General features: G+C 44.2%; 2 protein-coding genes across 2 annotated transcripts; one reads left to right on the plus strand and one right to left on the minus strand.

The window, feature by feature from the left end:
* Window positions 1–736: 736 nt before the first annotated feature.
* Window positions 737–2,531, minus strand: LOC136180501 (ESF1 homolog). The gene has a single exon (XM_065960481.1). It carries the CDS (start codon window positions 2,029–2,031, stop codon window positions 1,711–1,713), a length of 321 nt encoding a protein of 106 aa, XP_065816553.1. The 5' UTR covers window positions 2,032–2,531; the 3' UTR covers window positions 737–1,710.
* Window positions 2,532–4,234: 1,703 nt separating this feature from the next.
* LOC136180499 (E3 ubiquitin-protein ligase TRIM39-like) lies at window positions 4,235–6,439 on the plus strand. Its single transcript, XM_065960476.1, has one exon. The coding sequence runs from the start codon at window positions 4,241–4,243 to the stop codon at window positions 5,930–5,932; it is 1,692 nt and encodes a 563-aa protein (XP_065816548.1). The 5' UTR covers window positions 4,235–4,240; the 3' UTR covers window positions 5,933–6,439.
* The last annotated feature ends 6,144 nt before the right edge of the window (window positions 6,440–12,583 follow it).

The raw sequence follows: 12,583 nt of genomic DNA on the forward strand, positions 1-12,583 counted from the left end.
ATCAGACTGCAGTGATCAACTGAAGGATCAATTCAAGTCTGTTGGTTTGGAAACATGTTATCATTTTATAATGCCTAATACTAAAATACCTGAAGATGACTGTTTACATCAAAGACACTCTGTGTGTTTGTGACAACATATTCATGTGAGCAGGTTTAATCTGTGATGAACCTTAACACACACACACACACACACACACACACACACACACACACACACACACACACCTCTAAAGTCTCTCTCTCTAATGCACTGATCCCAGGGCAGGTAGAATAACCTGTCAAAGTTTCTATAACCTTGAACAGCAATATTAAAACATAATATAATAATCTCAAACAAAACATAATTATGCATGTTTTGTTCTGTAATGTTGTATACTTAAATATTTCCATGGGCCGACATGCAGTTTGCAATGACAGAGTTAACCCCTCTGCTTAATGTACTTATACATTTTATGTGTTAATATGCAGTTTTCTATACAAGTACCTTTTTTTGTATTTTTTTCTAATCATACATCAGCCTATATATCCATGTGTTGAGTTATAGTGATGTCTGCACAAATAGTCCGGCCCACTTGAGGTCTCATTTGAACAAATCCGGCCCCCGGCCCAATAGAACTTTGACACCCCTGCTTTAAGGGAAGCAGAATGTGGAGACTTGGTTTGATTGACAGCTCCAGGACGTGATGACTGCAGGGCGTTCTGCTGAATCCAAAGGACCAATCAGAAACACAGAATTCACAAGATGTTATGTTGTCATCTTCATTTGACCTGCAGATAAAATTATCCTCATGCCAGATCATCTTCACATCACAAACTTCTCTTTATTGGAACTCGAGTTACCAAAGAAACATTCATTTAAAGAAAGAAAACTTTTCACCACTTTAGAAACAGCGTCACTCTGTCACTCCCAATTCACACACACTCCGTGCACGCCGCGGTCTGTCAGCGCCGCGGTTTTTGCTCCATCGGGCGGCGCACTCTGCCCCCACTGGATCCTTCACAGGAGAACTACTCCGACTACGAGTGATGGAAAATACGATCAGGAGTCCGTATGTTGTGTTTTATTTTGAAATTGACAGGGCGTTCCGTGGGTTTCCTCGTCTGACTTCCTGTCCAGCTTGACGCGTGCCTGCAGCGTGCTCCGTCAGAAACAGACTCACAGCGTGTTTGAAACGCGGCGCTCGCTGTGGAAACACGATCATTGAGTAGAGTGGCGGTGAGCTGCGGTGTAGTGCACGGCGCTGACCGTGCACGGCGCTGACCGACCGCGACGCTCTTGGAGTACGTGGAAACGGGGTAAGATGCTGACAGCTCACAGAAACATCAGCTCACAGCTGCTGGAGGAACAATCTCCCCCAAAGAAAGCTGAAATGTGAAAAGTGATTTACTAAAGTAAAAACCTCGGTGTCATGATGGTGAACATGTTTCTTGAGGTCCAGGGCGTCGCTCTCTTCTTCTTCATGTGTTTGAAAATAACTGCAGGGCTTCTTTAAGAGTTCTGTGTGAAGAAACTGTCCAAATAAAACATTCTCACAGCATGTGATGCAGCACCATTCACTTTTTCCTGCACCTTCTTCTACTTTGTGGCGTCTCTTTCTGTATAAAAACATCAAACAGGAAGTAGAGTTCATCAGGAGAAACTGTTCCTGCAGGCTGGGACTTCTCCCAGTCTCTGCCGGTCTGCACACTTTTGTGTTGAGAGTTCCACCTACACCAGTTTCTGTTTCTTGCGAGCCTGAAACTGCTCCGTTTTGCTTTTAATCGACTTGACGAGCATAGACAGACTCGGGTCCATCGCTTTCTTCGAGGTGAGGTCGACCGCCGCCGCGGCGTCACGGTCCTTTTCCCGTTTCTTCCCCGCCACCTGCTTCCTGTCGGCTCCCTCCCCCTGATCTCTGAGCCCGTCCTCCAGGCGCCGCTGCTCCTCGTCTCTGCGGCGCTGCTTCTCCGTCAGGATGCTCTGCGTGGCGTTGGTCTTCTTGTAGCTGGGGTGGGAGGGGTCCAGGTTGAAGAGGTGGGAGGTGAACATGGCCTGGAAACGAGGGTCCTTCACATCCACCTGGACGCACAAACAGAGAGAGAGGGAGAATGTTACAACATCGTCATGACCACGATTTAGTCAACACAGAGCTAACAGCCTTCCTTTGACTCCATCACACCACGAGAGAGGGAAATGAACGTCTATATATTTATTTCTTCTTCAGGTCGACTGTTCATCTTTGAAATCAGATCAAAACACGTTAAACGGGACGATTGTGGTCAAAACAAAAGTTTGAACATTTAGCGGCCGAATGCTAAAGTCAAGTCCTGGAAACCGGAGGACATTCAGCTGGAGCAGCACGACCTGTGACATCATCACACCCACCTGGAATTGGTCTTCCTGCTGAAGCTCCTCCCCCTTCTTCTTCAGCAGCTTCTTCTTCTTCTGGCTCAGATTCTGCTGCTCCACGATCTTATCGTAATTAAAGTGTTTGTGTTTGGCTTCATCGCCCTCGTCCTCCATCAGCAGGGCCATCTCCGCCTGCACACACACACACACACACACACACACACACACACGTTGAGATGCTGTCTTCAGGTGATATTTACAGATGTGATAAACTCACGTGGAGCTGCAGCCATTGACCTCTGACCTTTTGTTTCTCCAGCTCTTCTTCCTCCTCAGCGGTGCGCTCCTCCTCCTCCCCTTTCTTCTTCTTCTTCTTCTTCTTCTGTTGCTTCTTCACGTCTGCACACACACAAAACAAATCATGACCTGACACGCTGCAGAGCTCTGAAGATCAAACAGTTCAATTCAGACACGTTAGAGACACGTAAGAGCATGAATAAAAACCAGGAAGAACACTTCAGGTTTACATCCCGAGACATCTGAGCTGTTTGTTCTTCTCACAGGTAACAAGACGAGGAAGAAGAATGAAGCTTTACTCTTCTATGTTGACCTTATTGTTTCAAACTAAACTCCATCACTGACAGTCTGTCAGCTGGGTTTATAAATACAGAAAATAATTAAATTCTGAACAATTCCAGAAACCACACAGGCCTGGTGGTGTCAGACCACTCCTACAGGACTCTCCTGCTACACTGCTGCAGAAACAACAGGTTTCCATGTAGACCTCTGACTGCTGCTATGACACACAACGACCACTAGATGGAGCCCAACATGAAGAAACAAGAAGTGATCAGTTCTGTTCTGCTGCCACAACAAGCACCAAACTCTCCTGATACGAGAGTGACTGTAATAAATGAACTCGAGTATCTTATTCACAAAGAAGATACGACGACTTTAATGAGACTCTTCCTCTTCTCAGATCAGATCAGATCAGTCTATTGAAGCTGGTATTTCACAACAGCCCTGTGACTCAGAGGGAAGAAACAAGCTGCAGTTAGAGGCCGAGCCACAGCTGAGGGAGGAGAGCTTCAGCGTCACTCTGAAGAAATGAAACTTGAAGTTTGTCAGGGTGTCGACCACGCAGCCGTCCAGAAAGGTCTCCGTTTCTCTTCAAAGAAATTACACTAACTTCATCCAATCTTTGTCAACGACACAGCAGAGTCTCTGCAAACACTGGTGAGTACAGCTGATCATATTTACACTTTGAACAACCAGGATTTACACTCAACTCTTCATTTCACTCTCTCTTCATACTCCAGCTTGTTAAACTGTGTGTGTGTGTGTGTGTGTGTGGGTGGGTGGGTGGGTGTGTGTGTGTGTGTGTGTGTAACTGAGGTTCTCTCATTTGGACTTTGGTTTATTTCTAACTTCCTTGTATCGTTGTTGTTTACTGATAACATCCTGCTGCCAAACTAAATTCTATTTCCTCTGGCTGTTTCACAATAAAAGCTTGACATGGAGAAACAAAAATTAGGCTTTTAATTTGAAGGAAGCAGAGAAGGAAGTGAAATTTGTTTTCATTCAAGTCATGTTTTTCATGGGCACAACCCACATCCTCAACTCTGCTGCTCATCCCACAAATGCATGTTCCTTACAAATGTGGCAACATTTAAAAGAGAAATAAACAGGCTTTCCAACAGTATAATGTTTATTGCCAAGAAGCATTGTTACAACAAACAAACAAAAAATCTACTAAACACAAATTTCCAGATTTTTTGTGCAATGTTTATATATCCTGTTACTCACCTACTCTCAGGGCTGGACTGGATTGTCATCACGCAGATCACCTGCTGTCTAAACCTGCGAGTAAATTAATATAATATTTTTCTTTCTTTCACTTTGTGTAGATATGGCTGCTGCAAACTATCATCGGTCTGAGGATCAGTTTCTCTGCTCCATCTGTCTGGATGTGTTCAATGATCCTGTCACCATACCATGTGGACACAACGTCTGCAAAAACTGCATCACTGAACACTGGAACACCAGCGACCAGTACAGGTGTCCAATATGTAAGAAGGTTTTTAACACCAGACCTGAGCTGCACGTCAACACTTTGCTCTCTGAGATGGTTGGTCAGTTCAGAGACAAAGCTCAGCAGGAAGCTAGCAGCAGCAGCAGCTCAGAGCTACAAGAGTCCAAACCAGGAGAAGTTCTCTGTGACGTCTGCACTGGACCCAAACTGAAGGCCCTGAAGTCCTGCTTAGACTGTCTGGTCTCCTACTGTGAGACTCACCTGGAGCCCCATCTGACAGCTTCACGTCTGAAAAGACACCAGCTGATCGACCCTGTGGAGAACCTGGAGGACAGGATGTGTACGAAGCACGATAAACCTCTGGAGCTGTTCTGTAAGACCGATCAAACCTGTGTCTGCATGCTCTGCTCTGTTTTAGACCACAAGACACACGAGTTTGTTCCTCTGAAAGAAGAATATGAAGAAAAGAAGGCAGAGCTGGAGGAGACAGAGGCTGAAATTCAGCAGATGATCCAGAAAAGACAACTGAAGATTCAAGAGATCAAACACTCAGTGGACCTCAGTAAGGACGATGCAGACAGAGAGATGGCAGAAGGTGTTCGAGTCTTCACCGCTCTGAAGAAGTCTGTTGAGAGAGGCCGGGCCGAGCTCATCGACACGATCGAAAAGAAGCTGAAAACAACAGAGAAACAGGCCGAAGCTTTCATCAAAGAGCTGGAGCAGGAAATCTGTGAGCTGATGAAGAGGAGCACTGAGGTGCAGCAGCTCTCACGCTCTGAAGACCACCTCCATCTAATCCAGAGAGTCCAGTCTGTTAACTCTGCTCCACCCACCAAAGACTGGACAGAGGTTAATGTCTGTCAACCACTTTATGAGGAGACTGTGAGGAACGCTGTGGCTCAGCTGGAGGAGACTCTCAGTGAAGAGATGAAGAAGTTGGTTCAAGCTGAGCTGAAGAGAGTCCAGCAGTATGCTGTGGATGTAACTCTTGATCCTGATACAGCACAACCTAATCTCATCCTGTCTGAAGATGGGAAACAAGTTCATCATGGTGATGTGACGAAGAATCTTCCAGACAACCCAGAGAGATTCTCTTCTTGTGTTTGTGTTTTAGGAAAGCAGAGTTTCTCTTCAGGCAGATTTTACTTTGAGGTTCAGGTTAAAGGAAAGACTGATTGGGATTTAGGAGTGGTCAGAGAGTCCATCAACAGGAAGGGATTAATCACAGCGTGTCCTGAGAAAGGTTTCTGGAGTATATGTTTGAGAAATGGAAATGAATATAAAGCCTGTACTGGCCCTTCAGTCCGTCCCTCTCTGAAGTGTCGTCCTGAGAAGGTGGGGGTGTTTGTGGATTATGAGGAGGGTCTGGTCTCCTTTTATGATGTGGACTCTGCAGCTCTGATCTACTCCTTTACAGACTGCTCCTTCACTGAGAAACTCTTCCCTTGCTTCAGTCCTAGTCTGAATTCTGGAGGTAAAAACTCTGCACCTCTGATCATCTCTCCTGTCAGTGACCATCCCCCACCACCAGCTCAGGAGCGCCCACTGTGGGCAGCCCCCTCACTCTGAGACCTCTCCATTAGTGCATGTCCACAGGATCCTGTTTGTGCATGTGTGTGTATTTCGGCCTATGTTTGTGTAGCATGTTAACTAGACAGAGTGTAAAAACGAATTTCCCCTCGCGGGATCAATAAAGCATAAATTATTATTATTATTATATTTGACATATTTGACAGAATCAGATCATCGTGTTCGTTGATTGACTTTATAGTTCAGAGGTTTGTCCTCGTAAACACACAAACTGATTTGATTGACTCAGCTCATCATTGAGACGCATCATTTATGTGATAACGTTTATTTTAACCCTTTAAACTTCACTGACTTCCAACTTCAGATCGAGAGGAAAAGACTGTAGAAGACATTAATTCAATAAGTTTATATTTGTCTGAAATGTCTTTGGTGTCTCTTTGACTGAGTTCTGCTGTACGTATGATAGTGTTGATAAAAAGTCAAAGAAATCTGTAAATATGTGATTTTGAAACAAAAACTTCTAAATAAACTTGTTGTTGAAGACGAGGTCTGAGTAAGTACTGATTGACACGTATGACCCAGAACGTCCACCAGATACGTGTGCTTTGTGTGTCCACTCCCTCATCCGTCAACACCCACAGGCTGAGTTCTCAGAGCGCAGCACGGAGCAGCACCGCCGGACAGCTGGAGTCACCAGACCAAGGAGTTCCCACGGTAATTACAGAATCAGGAGTGACATCGACAGATAACACGATGTATGAGGTATAAAACCGTTATAAACACATCAACAAACACACAGAAGGTCATTGTTCTGAACTCGGGATGTTAATGATTAATCATCTATCGATTAATCGCCGTTAAGAATTTAACCGATTAGAAATGTATTCACTGACGATCTGTTTACAGTTTAACCGGCGGTCACATGTAATACCAATTCATACCAAAAGAGGGCGCCCGTCACATTTACAACTCAGAAAAACTGCTGTTATCACTACTAAAGGAAGAAGAGGTGCTGTGAAAAGTGAGGAGAAATGTAAGTGGTCAGCAGAGAGAGTGTTTTCTGCAGCTGGACTTGTTGTGAATAGACTGAGCACACGACTCAGCCCTGGTCACTTAGAGCTGCTCGTCTTTGTAAAGCACTAAGCCGTACATATATTTTGGTGAGTAGAGTATTTAATGCGATCACAACTCACGGCTGAATGTGTTGAAATATTAATTTGCCTACAAAGCAGAATAATTAAGTGTATTGGAAAGATGCTCAAATGGAACCATTCGTGATGCTAACGTTACTCATGCACAAGAACGACAAATGTTATACAAGAGTGTAAGAGCCAATATGCAAATTATTGATTAATACTAAATATCGAGTTAAAAATGATTAAAATCTAATAACAGTAATTTCATGTAAATTCATAACGTTTAAAATTGTTTTAAAGGCATAATTTAGTCATTTATAAATGATAAAAAGGTTATTGTTTATGTTCTTGGATGTTTGTTATGACAGCACTGCGTAGTTAAAGTTGTGACGGATGTGACGTAAGCAGTTTGGAGTCCAATATTGATGGAAGCTACACAGTTTTTTGACCATGCGTTAGACCGTTTGTTAAATCTGTATTTTATTTTGAAGTTTTTTCAGTAAACCTTTTAAAAAGAAGGAAAGCTGTCCTGTCTTTTCGCTCGCGTTGCAAATACTGTGAGTTGACTCCAAAAAGTGGTACAGAGGACGAAGAAAGAGACGGAGTGCCACTACATTTTGTCAAAAAACTAGCTTAAAGGATCAATAAGCTGGAACGTGCCCGGGCGCGGGGAGAGCGCAGCTGTCCGCTCGGGAGAAGGGGAGATAACAAAAGAGAGCTCACCTAATGAAGCCAGCAGAAACGGGTTATCCTTTAAAGTACTCTCCAAGAAAAGGTAACGTGAAACCTAAATACTACCCTCGTGCATTTCCATGGAAGGATGTATAGCCGACGCAGGAAGATAATTGAAGCCCGTGCCGAAATTAAAGGAGGATTGCAGGAAATAATTCAAGTTGTAGATTCTCCGTGTCAGCTCGTATTTTAAGCCTTGAAACAGTCAATGTGGATTTCGGCCTTATTTAAGAAGTTGTTTGCACTCGTTTTATGAAGAAAAAGTGCCTTAAAGGTTAAGTGCTTTTAAACCTTTGCATTCAACTAGAGCCTTACTCTGCAATATTAAGATGATTGATGAAAAGGAAAAAGAGATTGGATGTCTTGAGGATACAATGGATTCAGGACGGACACGCAGGTTGACAGAGAAAGCCTTAGAGGAGAAATTGCAAAAAAAATATAGCATTAAGAAGAAGAAAATTAGGAGCTCTCACAAGTAAAAGAAATGAAGTGGACAAAATGATGAGTGATGCTCAGAGTTTACAAGGTGTTAAAGATGTGATGGAAAATGATTTTTCACTCGCTGTAGACAAGTTTAGTTGCCTCAACAATGAAGTTGCAAGCCTTTTGTCTGAAGATGAAAAAACATTTGATCAGGAACAATGGTTTGAACCCAAAATGGCATCCATCAAAGAATTCATAAAAGCTACTAAAACATGGATCGCCGCTGTGCATGAACGCTCTTTTCAAAAAGAGGATGATGCGGAAATTGACCCGCAAGATGCTGTTAAAGCAAGTGACAGTATTTCACAAGTAGGTGTCAGCAATGTTGGACACAATCGTCAATATGGATCTCAAGTAAGTCGCAGAACAGCCATATCACAGGTGTCCTCGACACGTGTTAGACAAGAGGTGGAACATGCAGCTCTGCTTGAACGTGCTGCGGCACAGAAGAAAAGGCAGCAGCTTGAGTTTGAAATGGCCAGAATCAAAAGCGCAAAAGAAGAACTTGAGTTGGAAACCGCATTAGCAGAAAGCAGTGCAAAATTAAAAGTGCTCAAAGAATATGAAAGATCAGAGGATGGTTCCAGTAGCCGTGGTTACAGTAGTCACGCACTAGTACAAAAGCTAAGAGGTGGGGGCATGAAGCAGGAAGAAACCAGTGTATCGCTTCCTCAGCCAGTTGATCCAGGCTTTCATGCTCAATTGCAAATGTTGCACTCTCAAGTACCAAAAGTGGCTCAACAAGATTAGCAACGCTCAGGCCAACAGAGGTGACGAGATGCTAAAAGTGATGCAAAATCAGAATGTTATCACTGAGCTTCTGGTAAAGCAACAAAAGCAATCCCAGCTACCAACAAAGGACATTACTGTCTTCAAGGGCGACACATTGCAATACAAATCTTTCATTAGATCGTTTGAGCACTCAATAGAACGAAAGACAGACAATGATCAGGACAAATTGTACTTTTTGGAACAGTTTACAAGAGCTAGTTCGCAGCTGTGCTCATATGCCACCTAGCAAAGGCTACTATAAAGTGAAGCAACTGCTTCATGATCACTATGGGGATGAACTACAGATCGCCAGCGTGTACATTGATAAAGCACTGAAATGGCCGCAGATCAAATCTGATGATGGAAAGGCATTAAATGCTTATGCAATGTTTTTGGTTGGATGTCGCAACACTATGGAAGACATAGAATTTCTAGAAGAGATGGACAACCCTACCAACTTACGGAAGGTGGTATCCAAACTACCCTTCAAAATGAAAGAACTTTGGCGTGCTGAAGCTTACGATGTCAAACAGCGAAAAGGCAGAAGAGCAAAGTTTGCTGATTTGGTGAACTACATAGACCGCCAAGCTAAAATAATGATCGATCCACTGTTTGGTATTATACCAGACAGCCGCCCAACCATAATTGGAAAGATCGAACAAAAGGAAAGGCATCCTCCTAAGAGAGAGGTCCGTGGAAGCAGTTTCGCTACCAACGTTTTCCAAAATAAAAGACCTCAAGAAACATATGTGATGTCAGGTAATTCAAGCAAAACCAGGATTGCCTTTGAGAAGCCATGTTTGTACTGTCAGCAGTTTCACATTCTAACTTCATGCAACAAAATATAAAAATCAGCCACACAAAGAACGTGTTGATTTCTTGAAGTCAAATGGCTTGTGTTTTGGCTGCTTAACCCCTGGCCATCTCAGCAAGTTCTGCAAAAGACGAATGGAGTGTAAAGTATGTGGGTTAAGTCATCCAGACATTTTACACATGGAAAAAAGAGAAGATTCTGTCTCACCTGAGAAGAATGAAGGTGCTCACGGAAACAAATTATCGTGTGCTCAAGTTTCTGTCACGCAAGAGTCTTGTAGCCTAACGGGGGCCGGAAAAGCTGAATGTGTGCTGTCGATAGTACACTTAAATCAAAAAAGAGCGACAAGTATGTTGAAACGTACGCCTTCATGGACCTGGGAAGCACAGCAACGTTCTGCACAGGAGACCTGCAAAAGAAACTGAACACTAAAGGGAAACCAACACAATTACTTCTCAGCACAATGAGTCAAGACAAACCTGGAGAACAGAAGCTAATAAATAGCTATGTGATATCGGACCTGGAAGTGTGCGGCCTGGAAGACACCAAACATATTGAGCTACCAAAAGTGTACACTCACAGCAACATACCAGTTCACGCCGAAAATATACCCAGGCAGTCAGATATTCAACAGTGGCCTTATCTCAGCGAAGTGCGTTTGCCAGAATTAGAAGCAGATGTAGGCCTACTTATTGGAGCAAACTGTCCAAAGGCTATGGAGCCATGGCGCATCATTAACAGTCAAGATGGAGGCCCTTATGCTGTTAAGACGGCCATTGGATGGGTCGTGAATGGTCCCATGAGAAAGGAACTGGAGGACACAGAGAACAAACCGCCTCAGTGTTCAGTGAACAGGATCTCAGTGATGGAAGTTGAGAAGTTACTTGTCCAACAGTACAACACTGATTTCCCAGAGCGCAACTACGACGACAAAGAAGAGTTGTCGCAAGAAGACAAACAGTTCATGCAGTCTATGCAGAAAACAGCAATGCTGGAAAACGGACATTACAGCATTGGATTGCCGCTCAGGAACGTGAAGCTCCAGATGCCTAATAACCGCTGTGTGGCGGAGCAGCGCATAGCCAGTTTGCACAGAAAGCTCAAGAAGAATCCTGAGTTCTTTGAAGAGTGCAAAGAGTTCATGGATACTATCATAAGCAAAGGCTATGCTGTCCAAGTTCCGGCACACCAGCTGAATCGTGACGACAACAGGGTGTTCTACATACCGCACCATGGGGTGTATCACCCTAAGAAAAGAAAACTACAAGTGGTCTTCGACTGCACAGCCTCGTATCAGGGCCGGTCTTTGAACTGTGAGTTACTACAAGGACCCGACCTGACCAATACGTTGGTTGGTGTCCTCTTAAGATTTCGTGAGGAGTCAATAGCCATAATGGCAGACATCGAGTCAATGTTTTATCAAGTTAAGGTGCCAGAAAAAGACGCAGATCTCCTCCGCTTTCTTTGGTGGCCCAACGGCAACTTGAATGGGCCAATGAAGGAATTTAGGATGGCAGTGCACCTATTTGGGGCCACTTCATCGCCAAGCATTGCTTCGTATGCCCTTCGAAGAACCGCTGAGGACCATAGAGCTACTGCCTCCCCAGAAGCTGTCCAAACAGTCCTGCGCAACTTTTATGTGGACGACTGTTTGAAGAGCGTAGCTACAGAAGACGATGCAGTGACATTGGCAAGTGATCGCCGTACCTTGTGTGCCAGAGGAGGTTTCAATCTGGTGAAGTGGATGAGTCATAGCCGAAAGGTGTTGATGTCCATTCCAGAAGTACACAGAGCTAGTGGAGTAAAAGATTTGGATCTAAGCCATGAAGCTCTACCAGTCGAGAGGACTCTTGGCATACAGTGGGATACAGAAACGGATACCTTCACTTACAGCATGAAGCTGCAAGACAGGCCGTTGACGAGGAGGGGCATTTTATCCATCGTCAATTCTATCTACGACCCCCTCGGCTTTTTGGCTCCAGTCATCCTGCCAGCCAAACTTCTGCTGAAAGAGCTTTGTAAGGAGCAGCATGGTTGGGATGAGAACATTGGTGAAAAACATGCTGAAGAGTGGAAAAGATGGAAAGAAGACATTACTCTGCATGATCTTGCTGACTTCCACGTGAGCAGATGTTTAAAACCCACAGACTTCGGATGCGCTGCCACAGCGCAGTTACATCATTTCTCGGATGCCTCAGAGTACGCATATGGCACTGTGACTTATCTGCTGCTAGAAAACAAACAAGGCAAGAAACATTGTTCTTTCCTGATGGGAAAATCAAGAGTCGTCCCACTCAAGCAAGTTACAATACCCCGGCTTGAATTGACTGCGGCAGTCATGGCAGTGAAGATGGACAAGATGTTACGTCAAGAACTTCAAGTTCCACTTCAACCATCTATCTTCTGGACAGACAGCACTACCGTACTCAGGTATATTGACAATGAAACAGCTCAATTCAAAACTTTTGTTGCGAACAGAGTTACACTGATCCGCGAAGCCACCAAACCATCTCAGTGGAGCTACGTCGGATCAGCAGAAAATCCTGCAGATCAAGCCAGCAGGGGTCTGAAGGCCAAGAGTTTGATACAAAAGGGAACATGGATTAATGGACCGAACTTCCTGTTGCAAAATGAACATGATTGGCCCAAGCAACCCGTGCAAAGGAAGGAAAGCCTTTAAGATGACCCAGAGGTCAAGAACCCGGTTATAGTCAACACCATCAAAATCGAAGATAACGTGGAACCAATGAACCA

Source organism: Labrus bergylta, chromosome 1 (genome assembly GCF_963930695.1).
Source record: "Labrus bergylta chromosome 1, fLabBer1.1, whole genome shotgun sequence".
In the NCBI taxonomy this organism is placed as follows: Eukaryota; Metazoa; Chordata; class Actinopteri; order Labriformes; family Labridae; genus Labrus; species Labrus bergylta.

What these genes read in the sequence shown, in the direction of transcription:
- LOC136180501 (XM_065960481.1), bottom strand. Translation starts at nt 2,031, where the DNA reads ATGTTCACCTCCCACCTCTTCAACCTGGACCCCTCCCACCCCAGCTAC.
- LOC136180499 (XM_065960476.1), top strand. Translation starts at nt 4,241, where the DNA reads ATGGCTGCTGCAAACTATCATCGGTCTGAGGATCAGTTTCTCTGCTCC.